We start from the raw sequence: 16,986 nt of genomic DNA, 5'->3' as shown, positions 1-16,986 counted from the left end.
GCAGCGTTCAGCTGTCCGCCTGTCCGTGCGGAGGCGAGCGGAGCGGAGGCTGAACGCCGCCAGACTGATGCAGTCTGAGCGGATCCGCTCCATTCAGACTGCATCAGGGCTGGACGGCTGCGTTCGGGTCCGCTCGTGAGCTCCTTCAAACGGAGCTCACGAGCGGACCAGCGAACGCTAGTGTGAAAGGAGCCTTAACCTGTCACATATCTAGAAGCTCCTGCTACCACTGCAGGGGGATCTGTATGGAACTCGTAGAGAAATGGAGAAAGCGCTCCAAAATAAAGAAACTGCACATCAGAACCTTCTTAAAAACATTGCAAAAATATTCACACCCCCTATTGATTACTGGAATGAAACAGGCTGGGCATAGCAAATCAGCCAAAAACACAAGCACATCAGCTAACGGAAGTGGAGCACATGGAGCAAAATCCTTCAGATCCTAATTTTCTAAAATGCCCATAACTATGGGAAGAATTACGGCACTACAGCTTATTTTCTAAATTAATGTATATAAACAGATGTATAGATAGATATTTATATCTAATATTTTGAGAAACATATGTGCCTAGCTTACATTAGTAGTGCATAGTACCATATATATATCTGACAATCTCTACATCAGTACTGGCTATACCTTACATAAGTCAATGGAACCTAAAAATTAAAGGGCATCTGTCAGCAGATTTGTACCTATGACACTGGCTGACCCGCTACATGTGCACTTGGCTGAAGACATCTGTGTTGGTCCCATGTTCATATGTGTCCACATTGCTGAGAAAAATGAGGTTTTAATATATGCAAATGAGCCTCTAGGAGCAACAGGGGTGTTGTCATTACTCCTAGAGGCTCAGCTCTCTCTGTAACTGCTGCATCCTCTGCACTATGACAGGTCAGACAGTGTAAAGTTCATCACACCTGCCTGGCCCTGTAAATCAAGGGGCAGAGGGCGCTGTAGTTGCAGAGAGAGCAAAGCCTCTAAGAATAATGGCTACGCCCCCGTTGCGCCTCAAGGCTTATTTGCATATATTAAAACTTCTCAGCCATGCATGCACATATGAACATGGGACCAACACAGATGTCTTCAGCTGCTAAGTGCACTTGAAAGGCAATAAACGGAAAAGTGGCCCTATCTATAATACTTAACGTTTAATCATTCAATTAAAAAAAGCCCAACAAGATAATGAATAAACAAAAATCCCAGCAAGCAGTGCAAGTAAACCCGTGCGCAATTTAAGACCAAGAGTGGCGCAGGGAGCGGGGTAAGTATATTCCCTGTGAGGGGCCTGGCATATGGGGGGGCAGTATTGGATAACCCCTTTAATATATTTTAGGCCTAGTGGCCAGTGTGAAAATTGCAGGATTACACACTTTTTTTATATATATATAGTGACATGGAAAAATAATTTTTTTTTTTTGCCAAAAATGATTAAAAAATAAAACAAATAAATTGTTGTCCAGGATGAAACATAAAGCATGACCACTTAAAAATAATACAATTGTGCTGAGTAGTATTGTAGCATTTACTTCAATGGACCAGACACAACCCCTTTAAATCACCAGTACTGATATAAACAGTTGCACAGCATGTCAATGTGGCAGAACGCTATACCTGAATATTGCTTTCATTAGCGCCTCGTCGGCGGCCCTCCACGCGAGTTATTGTGGTGGTTTGTCCAATGACGTCAATTGTGCCCGAGAGCTTTCTACTGGAAAACATTTAAATAGCAGGAAAATACTGAAACACTGTCACCAAACATGTAACAAGCAAATATAGAATATATATAAATACAGAATAAGCAAGAACAGGGCAAATAGGTCCAATACCAGAAAACTGAAGGCAATTCTCGACTGCACCAGAAAGCCAGTGATTTCACGTTAAACATTTTTGCAAATTTAGGAGGAAATCCAGCCTAAACAATTCTAAATGATCCTTGGGAGCCTATGAGCCCGGCTCATTTCCAAAATGAAGTGTCTGTGAAAGTGCACCCTTTAAACCCATTCAGCGATTCGAATCCCTGGGAATTTTCTCTAATCTCTAGCATACTCCATCCATACAAGTCAGGGCCCCACTGATCCTGGAACTGACGGAGCCACAGAGTTGGTTTAGCACTGCACTGGTTCTCCCTGCACATTGGCTTTACTACTCTGTGCCAGGATTCAGTTATGAGTTATTGAGAAGAGCCCAACCATATTCACAGATGGTGGGGATGGATGGTACTACCCATAGGTAAAGGATATGGGCAAACATACAACTGCTATCTTCTTGGCTATTATGGGCTACATGCACAGCTGCCTGTAGAGGTCAAGCAAGACAAACTCTTACCTTGGAGGTGGTGCCCCAGATTTAAATAAAGATGATGGAGACGTGAACTCTGGTTTTGTTGTCTGTAAGACACCGTCTTTCTCAGAATTTCCAGTTCTTCCCTGCTGTACCTATAAAAAAAATATACAAACCTCACACCATAGACACAGAAGATGCATAACTGTAAGACTTATAGCATCAGTGTCACAAAGAGCTATAGGACACGAGGGTTATATTGCAACTCTTGGATTGGTAAAATACTGGTCATTTCCAAAATCTCTATCCACATAGGCTAACAGTGTCACATGTGGTAACGATGGACTAATAATTGATCCACAACCATTAAAGAAACTACTCTAAAATACACGAGTAGATCATCCAGGCGATTGTCGGGAAGGAAGTGTTCCTTTCTGGCAACAGAGGAGACCACTATTACATGCAGCGATCTCCTCCTCAGTATGGCTCGTCCCTCACTGGGCAATTGGAATCTTTACGAAGGTTTAAAAATGATTGTTTGCCGGGGCAGATCACGTTCTGCCTCCAGCAATCAATGATTCATTGCCGGAGGCAGAAAGTGACCTGCCCCCGGCAAACAATCATTTTTAAACCTTCGTAAAGATTCCAATTGCCCAATGAACGGGTAATCGGCAGCAGTATTACACTGCTAGATCGCTGAGGAGCATTCATACGAACGCTTGTTAGCATTGATCCGTGAATTAATCTGCACGTCTAATATGAGCTTAACTGGCTTATGGAAGAGCTGCCACCTTGTGATAACAGTTTGGATATATCTAATCTTATGACTATGCGGCATATTACACAGTAGTCTTAGGAGAATGAAATGCACTGTAGAGACAGACTATGAAATAGAGTGCGGCTTTTGTATGCCATGGTAAAAGAGTCAGAAAAAAGTGGTATCTAGAAGCAATGGGGGTACATTTAGGATTGAAGGTGAACTATCTTGTGAAACTATAGGGACGGCTACATGTTGGATTGCCCATGTGGACTCCAGTATGTAGGACAAACCCTGAGAAAATTAAAAACTCGCATACAGGAACATGTTAGAAATATAAAAAAAAAAGAAGGACTAGAAACAGTGTTTTAGCACATTTAAAAAAAAAGCACAAAATAAAAACCCATCAGGGTTAAAGTTTGTTGCACGTGACTAATAAATGGCGGGGGGGGAGGGGGGTCCAAACGCCGCGAGGTAGAGTGGATCTACAAATTGGGAACCCTGCAACCTTTAGGGTTAAATGTGGAATTTGATTTGAAACCCTGTTTGGTATAAAAAGAAACATGTTGTCTTTCGCCAAGGAGGCGCTAGTTTGTATATTTCTGTGTTTTCTGTGTGTAAAATTATAATGTTTCTGTAAGAGGAGTATAGAATGGGAACTATATATAAAAAATCATTCTTATAGTAGGTATAGACTAGATGGTGTGAACAGGAATCAACGGGAGGGGCAGTAGGGATTGTATGAATGGATTATGATCTCTAATTGGCCATACATGGACATGTGATTATGAAACGGAAAGAGAGGTCATTGATAAGAGGGGATGAGATTTTGTTTGACAGTATTGTTTTAGATGTAAAAACGATTTTTTTTTGTATGCTTTTTAATCATGTATTTTTAAGGTTTTAAATATTTATTGTAATGCACAAGCAAATTGGGAGGATGTTATGCAGGTAGAAGGAGGAGCCGAATCTGTATGTAAAAAACACGCCCTTGATGGGCGGGATATGCACCCCTGACAAAGCCAGGGTGATAGATGGGGAAACCGGTCAAATTATCTGATATGCCTGTATTCCTCAAGTTTGTGAGTATAATAAAAGCTGGTTTGGGATTAAAACTCATTGCGGTACTCATGGTCTTGACCAATATAGAATAGATATGTGGCAAGAAGACCGTAATTGGCGTATTGATGACTGTCGGCACATGCTGAAGTGGTTAGAGTGGAGTTATTGGAGAGCAGCGCGGTGTGAACAGGACCCACCACATCCGTAACCTGCAGTGCTCAAAGTAGGATTGACAATTCGGAATTAACTTTTTACCTTTTTTTAATGAAAGAGTGCTTCCTTGACTGAGTCTTTCATTCTCCATAGACTAGTGAGGGACAAGAGCCAGAATTTTCCTCCTTACTACTGGCATATATAGGCCACAGATGTTGGCTGCTGGACATACTCTTACTCTTTTACAAGAGGTAAAATACAAATCTGTCTTTCATTGTACCGTAATTTTATTCGTTGACGATGAGACTGGAAGTGCTTCCAGACCCATCCGAAGTCTCTTCTGTTTTTCACAGTAGGCTTTCCAGGAATCTTCGTTGAATCCATAATTGAAGTAGTCAGAGAGATCAGCGCCTAGAAATCAGAAACAAGATTCTACAATAACGTTCCTATAGACACCAATAGGTGAAGGTAGTACCAGTGGCTGAAGACCATGGTCCTGTAATTAGGATGTGCACTCCTCCTGCTGTAAACAGACAGTAACATGGTCCATAAAATTACCTGGCTTTCTCCAAGGTTTGTCCTCAAAAGAATCCAAGTCCACATCCACCAGAGGAACTCCATTAATACTGCCAGGGGCATCCAAATCCACTCCCTTTACTTTTCCTCCTGTAAAAGTAAAATAAAGAATAACTCACATTTCTGCATTACTTTCTTTTTAGTTCAATGAGCAGCAGGTAACATACAAAAATGTGCAGTGCACCAAACAGTGGTCATTAACCCTTTCAGGAATGAGCAATGTTCAATTTTCATTTTTTACTCCCCGCACTTTTAGAGCCATAACATTTATATTTTCTGTTCACACCAATTTACCATAGCCATTATTAAAAAGAAAAAAAAAAAGAGGAAAAATTAGCATAAAAAAAACCTGAACCAAGCCAGCACCCATTGACAATGACAATTATCAGCAATGAGGCTGATCCTGGTCATTTAACCCCTCAGATGTTGCCTATAGTGACTGCAGCATTTGTGGGGTTAGGAAAGGGAAGGAGCTCCTTCTGCATTTCAATAGGAATCTCCACAACAAAATTGTGGAGCCTATAGTTAACCTTTAAAAAAAAAAAAAAAAAAAAAAAAAAAAAAAAAGTTTCATAGATCCAATGGCAATACAAAGAAAATTTGAATTCTTTCAAAGTAGTTAAACAAAAGAAAAACAATGCAAATTTAGTACTGCTGTCATTGTAGCAAATAAAGACGTCATGTCATTTTTAGAACAAAACAAACATCGTAATATTTTTTATTTTATTTTTAATTCACCCCACAAAAAAATGTAAAAAATTCAAGCCATTCTGAGCTTGTTTTCTCATGACACTTTGTACTTCATGATTACTTCGCAATTTTCAAAATTTAAATTTCTCTGCTTTTAAAACAGAAAGAGATACCTCCTAAAATATTTATTACTCAACATTCCCCATATGTCCACTTTATGTTGGCATCATTTTGGAAATGTCACTTTATTTTAGGACGTTACAAGGCTTAGACATTTAGAAGCAATTATTAAAAATTTGAAGAAAATTTCCAAACCCCACTTTTTAAGGACCAGTTCAGGTCTGAAGTCACTGTGTGGGGCTTACATAGTGGAAACCCCCGATAAATGACCCCATTGTAGAAACTACACCCCTCAAGTTACTCACAACTGATTTTACAAACTTTGTTAACCCTTTAGTTGTTCCACAAGAATTAAAGGAAAATAGAGATGAAATGTCTAAATTTCACTTTTTTGGCAGATTTTCCATTTTAATCCATTTTTTTCTTTAACACATCGATGGTTAACAGCCAAACAAAACTCAATATTTATTACCCTGATTCTGCAGTTTACAGAAACACCCCACATGTGGTTGTAAACTGATGTAAGGGCGCACGGCAGGGCACAAAAGGAAAGGAATGCCATAAGGTTTTTGGAAGGCAGATTTTGCTGGACTGGTTTTAGATTCCAAATCCCATTTGTGCCACCTGATGCACCTCTACAGTAGAAACTCCCAAAAAGTGACCACATCTTGGAAAGTAGGGGATAAGGTGCCAGTTTTATTGGTACTATTTTGGGGTACATATGATTTTAATTGCTCTATATTTAGTTTTTTGGCAAGGTAGCCCAAAAATGGCACCGTTTTAATTTTTTTACAACATTCATCTGACAGGGTAGATCATGTACTATTTTTATAGAGCAGGTTGTTACAGACGCAATGATATCAAATATGTCTACTTTCTTTGTTTGTAGAGATGAGCGAATTTCATGTTATGAAATTCGTTCACGCTTCGTTTGGTGGTAAAAGCAGAATGGCGCTAGGGATTCCGTTACCACGGACCATAATGCAATTCTATGATGGAATGCATAACAAAATGCCTTTAGGCTAGGTCTACATGACGACATTTGTCGCGCGACATTTTGTTGCACCAATGTCGCGCGACAATTTTTATAATGGCAGTCTATGGTGTCGCACTGCAACATGCGACATGCTGCGACTGCGACAGTCGCAGAAAATCCATTCAAGATGGATTTTTCTGCGACTGTCGCGTCGCAGTCGCAACATGTCGCATGTTGCAGTGCGACACCATAGACTGCCATTATAAAAATTGTCGCGCGACATTGGTGCAACAAAATGTCGCGCGACTTTTTGCCGCGCGACAAATGTCGTCGTGTAGACCTAGCCTTAGAGGCATTGCGTTAACCATTCCATCATAATAGAAGTCTATGGGCTGCAAAACGGATCCGTACCGTTTCCGTTATGCAGGGGAGTCATCTCCTCCATAACGGAAACAGGACGGATCCATTATGCAGGCCATAGACTTCTATTATAACAGAATGAATAACCGAAAGCCCCTAAAGGCATTCCATTATGCATTCCATCATAGAATTGCATTATGGTCCGTGGTAACGGAATCCCTAGCGCCATTCTGCTTTTACCACCAAACTAGGCGTGAACGAATTTCATAACATGAAATTCACTCATCTCTACAAACAAAGAAAGTAGACATATTTGATATCATTGCATCCGTAACAACCTGCTCTATAAAAATAGCACATGATATACCCTGTCAGATGAAAGTTGTAAAAAAAATAAAAACCGTGCCAAAACAGCCTCACAAAGGCACCTACCTCTAAAGGCATTCCGTTATTCATTCCGTCATAATAGAAGTCTATGGCCGTCACTACTGATCCGGGAGAGGACTACCCTGCTTAACTGAAACGGGACGGATCCGTTTTGCAGCCCATCGACTTCTATTATGACTGAATGAATAACGGAATACCTCGTCATAGAATTGCATTGTGGTCTATGGTAACGGAATCCATAACTCAATTCTGCTTTTACCACCAAACGAATCATGCCTGTAGAAGGCAGGTCCCGATGCCGTGCAAAGCATTGGGCAGCCTGTGCATGGCATGGGGCTGCCTTGTCACCCATGGGGTCCCCGCCACAGCAGCGCGGGGACCCGATGGGCAACCTCACCTGCCGCATGCACCTTCTATGCCGCGCTCCAAGCTGACCGCGGCATAGAAGGGGTTAATCCGCCGGCGTCTGCTTTTACAGCGATGCCGGCGGATACAGCAGGGGCCCGGATCACCGTGATGTAATAGTACTTCAAAATGCAGCAAGTCACTTGCCCCCATGACGTACTATTATGCCATATGTAGGGAAGGGGTTAAGGAGGATAATAAAGACAGCAGCATATGAGCTAAATATGGAGAGGAAAAACAAAACAAAAACATACTATTCATCTCTTCAATTCCACTGATCCAGCACACATGCTCTGGTGGTTCCCCCAGTCATTGTTCGCAAATGGCCAGGACATGACAGCTGCAGCCAGTGAGAGTAGTAGTATGGCATGTGACTGCTGAGACCACCGATTGGCTGCAACTGTTATGTGTTGGCCTACAGCAAACAAAGACTGGAGGGACCACTAGAGCGTCTGCACTAGATCAGTGGGGAATGGAAAAGGTAATTGTATTTTTTTCATTTTCTAGCATGTCCTGCTGCTTTTTATTTTTCTGAAAGAGGATAACCCATCCGTAAATGGCAAGATTGCAATAACTAAGTTGTAGCTTACCAGAAGATCCATAGATTCTGCCTCCAGTTTTAATATTCAGGTTAACTGGGGTTGTCCCATAGCTCCTAAAAGAATAAGTATTTAAACGTTATGAGAATGAATTGCATACAAGTTCAACCTAGCTTTAAAGCAGTAGCTACATACCCATACTGAGGAGCTCCTGTTTTAATATCTCCTATAGTTACATGGACGTCGTCGTCGTCATCATCACTATCGCTATCACTGTCATCTTCTGTTTCGGTCACCTTACACAGGTAGAAAAAATAAAAATGCAGAAATGTAAGTAAACATGCATTACATTTGCTAAACATAATAAACGTGTAATAAATTACAGCTCTATATACTCTAGGGGTCCAAAGGCCAAACGTTACTTATTCCAAAGGAATCAAAGGTCCCCACTTTCCTTACTTTACATTATCGCCTCGCCATTAGGCAGCCTGACCAAGATGTTGATCGATCAGGCCTGGCTCTCAGTTGCCATTCCTATACCACACGAGTGTCGGGAAAAAAGTTCTCCGTAGGTTAAGTTCACACTAAGCTTGGGAGTCCATACCTGTACACATTGTGGATTTTGGTGTGGAAAAACCACAGCATAATACGGTACCGGCAAAGGGAATGAGATTTGACAAATCTCATGAACACTTTGCTTTTTTTCTTCCATGGGGAAATTGACCTGCTGTGTGGATTTTGAAATCTGCAGCATTTTCATTGTTTCTGCACATTTTTTTGTGTGGATTTTACCTTTTGCAATGCTAAGGGAGAGATCAGGGCAAAATCTCAACAACAACAAAAAAACAGCAAGTAAATTTGGTGCGGAAAGGCTGAGAAATCTACTCAAAAATGTGCGGGGAAAACTCCTAAACTGATCTACAGTACTTCTGTTTTAAAGTGAAAAACATTGATTTTTTTTTTAAGACCAATTTAAAAGCAAAAAAATAAATGTGATGGACTGTTGTAGTTACAGTGCACCGCCACAAGGGAAAAGTTGTGCAGGCAAATATTGAAGAGGATGCAGCACTCACATGAGCCGGTCGGTAGAGGTGCGGGGAGATGGACCCCGGCCAGTCTGATATTGATGACCTATCCTGAGAATAGGTAATGAATATTATGCCACTGCACAACCCCAACACCTTTCACACCCATGTCATCCATTAGAAAAATAAAAAAATGGAGCATGAAGACTTGTGTTTTGTAAACTCACCGCTTTGGCCACACCATTCTCAGTAGTCTCCACTTCAACAACAGGTAGCGGATGCGAGCTATGGAAAAAATGTGAAAATTAAGGAAAATATACAGTATGGCATCCCTGTCCACTGCCGTGTCTTAAGTAAAATTACATTCATAAAATATTCATTCACTAGGAACAATATCCATATTCAATATTCATATGATGCCTGCAAAAGAGGAGAAACCCCTGGTGCATCTCAATAAATTAGAATATCATCAAAACGTTACACTGATTTACTGCAATAAGTTGATTTTGTTAAAAGGAACCTGTCACAGGGATTTTATGCATAGAGCTGAGGACATGGGTTGCTAGATGGCCGCTAGCACATCTGCAATACCCAGTCCCCATAGCTCTGTGTGCTTTTATTTTGTGTAAAAAAAATACGATTTGATCCATATGCAAATTACCCCGAGAGGTGTCCTGTCCCGGAGATGAGTCCAGTGTGAATGAGCCCAGCACCTACCCGCATCCTCCGAATCTCCTCCTTGCTCCCCAACGTCAGAAAGCCAAAGTGCCGTAATCTCGTGATGCGCGAGCTAGCGCATGCGCAGTTCCTTCCCTGGGGCTGATGCCAGCACAGGGAAGGAACACTATGACGACGCTCGCGCATCGCGAGATTAAGGTGCTCTGGCTTTCTGACGTTGGGGAGCAAGGAGGAGATTCGGAGGATGCGGGTAGGTGCTGGGCTCCTTCACACTAGACTCCTCTCTCATACAGGACACATCTCAGGGTAATTTGCATATGGATCAAATCGGGGGGTTTTTACACAATAAAAGCACACAGAGCTATGGGGACTGGGTATTGTGGATGTGCTAGCGGCCATCTAGCAACCCATGTCCTCAGCTCTATACAGAAAATCCAGGTGACAGGTTCCCTTTAAGGCCTCATGCACACGACCGTTGTTGTTTCCGTGTGTCTTCCTTTATTTTTGGAGGCTCTCCAGACATGAAGGAAAGTAAAAAAAAAAAAGTCAATTTTGCCATGCAAATGATAGGAAAAAAAACAGACACAGACGACAATCTTGTGTGCCTCCGCGTTTTTTCACGGTCCCATTGACTTGAATGGGTCCGCGAACCGTTTTCAGTGAAAAAAAATAGGACAGGTTATATTTTTGGGACGGACTGGAACCACGGACGCGGATGACAAACGGTGCATTAGCTGAGTTTTCGACTGACCCATTGAAAGTCATAAGGTCCACAGAAAATCACGAAAAACAGAACAACGGTCGTGTGCATGAGGCCTAATGTTGATGATTATGGCTTACAGCTAATGAAAACCCAAAAGACAGATCTCAGAAAATTAAAATGTTATACGAGACCAAGTAAAAAAATAATTTTTAATACAGAAATGTTGGTCTATGGAAAAGTATGTACAGGATATGCACTCAATACATGGTCAGGGCTCTTTTTCCATGAATTACTCTATCAATGTGGCGTGGCATGGAGGCGTTCAGCCTGTGGCACTGCTGAGGTGTTATGGAAGCCCAGTGCTTTGATATCGGACTTCAGCTCGTCTGCATCATTGGGTCTGGTGTCTCATCTTCCTCTTGACAATATCCCATAGAAAATCTATGGCGTTTAGGTCCGGCAAGTTTGCATGCCAATAAAGCACAGTAATACGGTAGTTATTAAATCAGGTATTGGTACTTTTGGATGTGTGGGCAGTGTCTTACTGGAAAATGGAATTAGCATCTCCATAAAGCTTGTCAGCAGACTGAAGCATGAAGTGCTCTACAATCTCCTGGTAGATGGCTGCGCTGACTTCAGGCTTGATATAAACACAGTAGACCAAAACCAGCAGATGACAGAACTCACCAAACCATCACTGATTGTGGAAACTTCACACTGGACCTCAAGCAACTTGAATTGTGTGCCTCTCTGCTCTTCCTCCAGACTCTGGGACCTCGATTTCTAAATTAAATGCAAAACTTACTTCCATCTGAAAACAGGACTTTGGACCACTGAACAGCAGTCCAGTCCATTTTCTCCTTGGCCCAGGTAAGACGCTTCTGACATCGTCTCTGGGTCATGAGTGGCTTGACACAAGGAGTGTACTAGTTGTAGCCCATGTCCTGGATACATCTGTGTGTGGTGGCTCTTGAAGCACTGACTCCAGCCGTAATCCACTCCTTGTGAATCTCCCCTAAATTCTTGACAATCCTTTCAAGGCTGCGGTTATCCCTGTTGCTTGTGCACATTTTTGTACCGCATTTTTCCTTCCACTCAACTTTCCATTAATATGTCTGTATACAGTGATTTGTGAACAGCCGGCTTCTTTAGCATGAAGGTGTCAATGACTGTCTTCTGGACAACTGTCAAGTCAGCAGTCTTCCCCATGATTGAGTAGCCTACTAAACCATTTAAAGGCTTAGGAAACCTTTGCAGGAGTTTTGTGTTGACTAGATGACTAGAGTGTGACAGTCTATAATATTGAACTTTTTCACATTTTCTGAGATCCTGACTCTTGGGTTTTCATTAGCAGTAAGCCATAATCATCAACATTAAAATAAATAAACGCTTGAAATACGTCAGTCTGTGTTTAATGAATATATATAATATACAAGTTATACTTTTTGAATTGAATTGCTACATTAATTAACTTTTCAATGATATTCAAATTTGCTGGGATGCACTAGTAGTCTACTGTGAAGGTTCACTGATACCTACACTATAGGGACATGATCACTGACTATCCACGAAACACAATGGAGCAGATTTATGAAGACTGGCCTTTTATACGACATGAAGGGAAAAAAATAAAAAAAAATCACCCAGGGTAAGATGTGGAAAATGTATTAAAAGATGCCCCAACTTGTGCCGTCTGAGCACCAGAAACTGAAATCAAGGATCTATTTTTTCCGCCAGTTTTCATGCATTAACGATTGTAGATCAGACGGGCCGCTGGAGCACTGTCCACTTCCGTTAAGTTCTGACAGGAGCGGCTGAGAACTGTAAACCAGACGGCTGCTGTACAACTGTTGTAGATGTGCCCTGTTGTGAACTGCAGTTTATTTCATCAACTTTTCCCATACATGAGAAGGGTGACCGTGACGAATTACGTGCAGAAGCAACCCACTTTTTCAGTCAGACATTTCTGCGACAATTATGCGGCATGCAAGCAAAAGCCGATCTGACTGCTACAAAGCCTCACCTTGACATGTCCTCTTCATCGTCAACCTCCGGCCCAGCAGCTTCATTTTCCTCTATATTAACACACAACAGACAAAAATGGAAGCTGAATTTCACATAATCCAATCTTTTTGGTTATCCGACATCCTTCAGCCCTGACAATGTGCAGAGGATGGAGCTGGTTACTGCAGCGCTGCCCCCAATGAAGTGAATAGGAGCCGCTGTGCAGTAACCAGCTCTGGCCACCACACAATAGAGGGAGCTGTGGAGTTCTGGCACTAAAGCTACTCAAACAGCTGGAAATGCAAGGTGTTGGACCACAGCTGATCAAACGGCCTTCCTGAAGATAGGACATCGCTTGTAAAATCCCGGACAACCCCTATAAAGGCGTTTTCTGGGAGATAAAGGGAATCGGTCACCAATGACCACAAACTATTTGCATAGACACATAGCTGTGGTTCACCTGATTTAAAGGGGTTTTCAGAGATTTTTTTTTTTTTTTTTTTTTAACTTATGATCTATCCTCAGGAAAGGTCTTCAGTACCTGATCGGCGGGGGTCTGACCCCAGCCGATCAGCTAGGAGCGCCACAGCCATTTCTCAGTGACGTCGTTCACGTGGCCTAGGAGCAGCTCAGCTCCATTCAAGTGAATGATGCTGAGCTGCGACACCAAGTACAACCGTTATACAATGTACGGCGCTGTTCTTGGTGAACTGCCAGAAGGCCGCAGCGCCCACAGGAGCACTAATGCCTTCTCAAACAGCTGATCCGCGGGTGTCCTGGGTGTCAAACCCCCAGCGATCAGACAAGGATATTTAAATCGGTAAAAAAAAAATCTCAGAAAACCCTTTTAAAGCCAGGTTTTCTTTTGTTGATCTGAGGCTCCGTTCCAGAGTCATAACACTTCTTAATATGGAAGTGAGGCCTTTGGTGCAACGAGGGTGTCACCATTGCTCTTATTGCACCCAAGCTCCACTTCTTTCTGTGGCCAGACCCTCCCTCGTTGCTTTGTAATTGCCTAGCCCTGTCAATGAAAGCAGCCAGGGACTGACCACACAAAAGGAGCGGAACTTGGGTGCAACAAGAGCAACGGTGACGACCTCATTGCACCAAAAGCCTAATTTGCATATTTAGAAGTTGGGAACAGAGACTCAGATCAACAAAATAAGAGCAGTTGAACCACAGCTATGTGTCTATGCAAACAGTTTGACAGGGAGGACGTTGGGGACAGATTCCCTTTAAATATAGGTGTATTATTCTCAGGACAAGTCGTCAATATCACATCAGTGGGGGTCCGACTCCAGCTGATCAGTTGTCTGAAGAGGTTCAAGCCTCCTTACAGTATCCCCAGGCACAGTTTCAGGCTACTTTCACACTCGTGTTTTGTGCAGATCCGTCATGGACGGATCCGTTCAGATAATACATCCGTCTGCATCCGCTCAGAACGGATCGGTTTGTATTATCTTTAACATAGCCAAGACGGATCCGTCTTCAACACCATTGAAAGTCAATGGGAGACTGATCCGTTTTCAATTGTGCCAGATTGTGTCATAGAAAACGGATCGGTCCCCATTGACTTACATTGTGTGCCAGGACGGATCCGTTTGGCTCAGTTTCGTCAAGCGCACAGCAAAACGTTGCAAGCAGTGTCCGCCTCCAAAGCGGAATGGAGACGGAATGGAGACTGAACTGATGCATTCCGAGCGGATCCTTTTCCATTCAGAATGAATTAGGGCAAAACTGATCCGTTTTGGACCGCTTGTGAGAGCCCTGAACGCATCTCACAAACGGAAAGCCAAAACGCCAGTGTGAAAGTAGCCTTATACGTCGTATAGCAGCTGTACTTGGTATTGCAGCTTGAATGGGACTGACCCGACGTCACAGGTTGGAGAACGGGCTGACCCGACGTCACAGGTTGGAGAAGCTTCCCACAGCTGATCAGCAGGGGTACCGCGTGCTCAGACCCCAATCAACTGATAGTGATGGCCTATTTCAAGGAAGGATCATAAATATTTAGCTCCAGGGAAAACCCCTATAATGTCATGTCCTCCATTTCATAGGAAGAAACATTTTCTCATGCAAACATATCGGAAAACACCCTGTCCAGCTCCACCAGCAAGTGCTTTTTACAGGGGCACAGCACGTAGGAAACACTATCAGCCCTGCGCTCCACAATCCTGTCTTCAGTCACCCAATAGGACTTGTGACTTTTTAGCTCGCTTGCCGAAAATTTGGGGAAACTTTTTTGCATTTTTACACCACTTGCTCCAGTTTTGAAAAGTAGATAAATGAGTGGGCATGGTTCGCCATGTTAATGAGCTTCACTCCAGATTTATGTCTCAAAGCCACTCCAGGTGCAGAAAACTGGAGAAGCATTTCTAGACAAAAGGTGTTAGGTCCAAAGGTAAGCCTGATTTAACAATGTGTGGCAAAGAGGAGATCAAGCCAGACTCAGGGAAAACAGACTTCAAATATTCCCCTCGCCTGACCGCCCTGTAAGCTTTGGAGGGGTTTTTCACTGTCTAGCAACCATCTATTCAGTTCTCTGCTCTACTAGAGAATGGGGGGAACCTGTCCACATAGATGAGAAGGGCGTCCATGCTCCAGCACCAGGCAGAAGACACAAGGGCAATGGATGTGATGTCTGAGGAGGAAGCAGCAGAGGATGTGCCCAGAAAGAGATGAATGTATAAATTACACAGTTTTTCCATAAAACTATCAATCTGCTTGGCGGTCTGCAGATGGCACTACATTTTGTGGTGACACGCAGTCTTGAAGAGACCTCGATACTTCGGTGAAGGTTCTCATTCATCCAGAGCATGGCATAGCAGCAAGCAACTGGACAACTTGTATAATGTCTTGAAGGCCTTTTGCGAGACACCCGCTTTCTCAGTTACAATGACTTGTACAATAAATCTCTGGCATTAAACACTGATGACTAGGATTACAGTCATAATGTAATAGTCAATGATTTTCCAGGAGATCTCTGACGAATAAGATAAATTTCAATCAGATCAATAGGCCACTGACTGGATAGAAAGCTGTACGTGTAAAGCCATCCGTCAGGGGCCCATACACCTGCATACGGAGAGAGAAGGCAGCTACCGGGAATCTCTGAGACCCCAGCGGGATTGGGGGCTGAATAGTGTTGAGCGAACTTGTGTTTTTCTAAGTTCGGCGTCTAAAGTTCAGCGTATCTTAGAATCGCGTTATGGATTCCGCTACCACGGACCATAACTTGGTTCCGCACGACTACAGTGAGGAAGAGGATGCATAGGCCAGCGCTGAGCATGCGCTCATGCAGGGGATAGGTGACAAGTGTCTATTGTGGGGAAACCCCTTGGAAGCTGTGGGTGGGAGCAGGATACAAGGGGGAGAACACCTTTATGGCCAGAAGGGACTGATAACATGGCTGACATGTGCTGGACAGTGGAGGACATTAGGGTGACACGTGCTGCCACAATACTGAGCTCATGGAACCGCAATACGGAGGAAGCACATGAGTTCACACCGTGCGGCCACCAGGCTTCTCACTGCAGGCCACACTACAACCACGCACAACACACGCAAGACTCGTACCCCCATACAGCCACTCTTCCTCCTCATCCCCGCCTCCTTCGCCCGCAGTCACTGTAGTAGCGGTGGCTGTGCTCGCTGCTGTTGGGGAGGTGGTTGAGGAAGGAGCAGCGGCCGCGTTGGAGCCGCCAATCTCCGACGTAACCACCATCCGCTCCACCAGCTCTCCCCCGGCGGACATCTTTCTTGTGGAAAGAGGGAAAAGCAGCTATCGCGAGAAACTGCAAGCTCCAGTCACGAACAGCCGGCGGAACTCCAAGCAACCAATTGAAATGCACAATGAACGTCACGTGGTAGTCCGTGTGCTATCGCGGCGGCCATGTTGCTTTTGGGCTTAGTTTGCCACTTTTTAAAAAAAAACTTTATTGATTTCGCTGGTCTGTCAAAAAAAAAAAAAAAAAAGAGTCGTCAGGCCCTGGTCTGTGCTGGGGACTCAATAGGCAATGAGTGCTAGAAAGTAACGGCTATTATCGGGTTGTAGAGGTCCAGTTATGTTCTTGTGACGACAACATTTTCAATATTTTTATGCTGAGACTTCAGGACAAGATATGGGGGGAGGGGGTTAAAAAGTAATTAAACTGATTCTGTCACCAGATTTTACCCTATTAAGTTAGCTGACATTAGCGATGTGCTAATGTCAGCTAAAGCTAACTAGCCTGTTCCTACTTTTATCTATGCCCCCATTACGCCAGAAATC

General features: G+C 43.2%; 1 protein-coding gene across 7 annotated transcripts in view; it reads right to left on the bottom strand.

Moving 5' to 3' along the window:
- The window catches only part of FIP1L1 (factor interacting with PAPOLA and CPSF1), an 81,309-nt gene extending 64,828 nt beyond the window's left edge, over positions 1-16,481 (bottom strand). For 3 of the 7 annotated variants that reach the window (XM_044299096.1, XM_044299104.1, XM_044299119.1), the window contains exons 1-10: positions 16,293-16,481; positions 12,736-12,787; positions 9,559-9,616; positions 9,380-9,442; positions 8,502-8,602; positions 8,358-8,422; positions 4,812-4,919; positions 4,534-4,664; positions 2,327-2,436; positions 1,613-1,709 (exon numbers count right to left, since the gene is read on the bottom strand). In XM_044299096.1, coding sequence (XP_044155031.1) covers positions 1,613-1,709; positions 2,327-2,436; positions 4,534-4,664; positions 4,812-4,919; positions 8,358-8,422; positions 8,502-8,602; positions 9,380-9,442; positions 9,559-9,616; positions 12,736-12,787; positions 16,293-16,470 — 963 coding nt within the window. In that variant the 5' untranslated portion in view covers positions 16,471-16,481. The remainder of the gene's footprint in view (positions 1-1,612; positions 1,710-2,326; positions 2,437-4,533; positions 4,665-4,811; positions 4,920-8,357; positions 8,423-8,501; positions 8,603-9,379; positions 9,443-9,558; positions 9,617-12,735; positions 12,788-16,292) is intronic. The other 4 variants (XM_044299112.1, XM_044299120.1, XM_044299121.1 and 1 more) reach the window with 2 other exon arrangements.
- Positions 16,482-16,986: the final 505 nt, after the last annotated feature.

This window comes from Bufo gargarizans, chromosome 1, assembly GCF_014858855.1.
Source record: "Bufo gargarizans isolate SCDJY-AF-19 chromosome 1, ASM1485885v1, whole genome shotgun sequence".
NCBI classification, from domain to species: Eukaryota; Metazoa; Chordata; class Amphibia; order Anura; family Bufonidae; genus Bufo; species Bufo gargarizans.
Note: the sequence above shows the minus strand (reverse complement) of the source record. Positions and strands in the feature narration are given on the sequence as shown.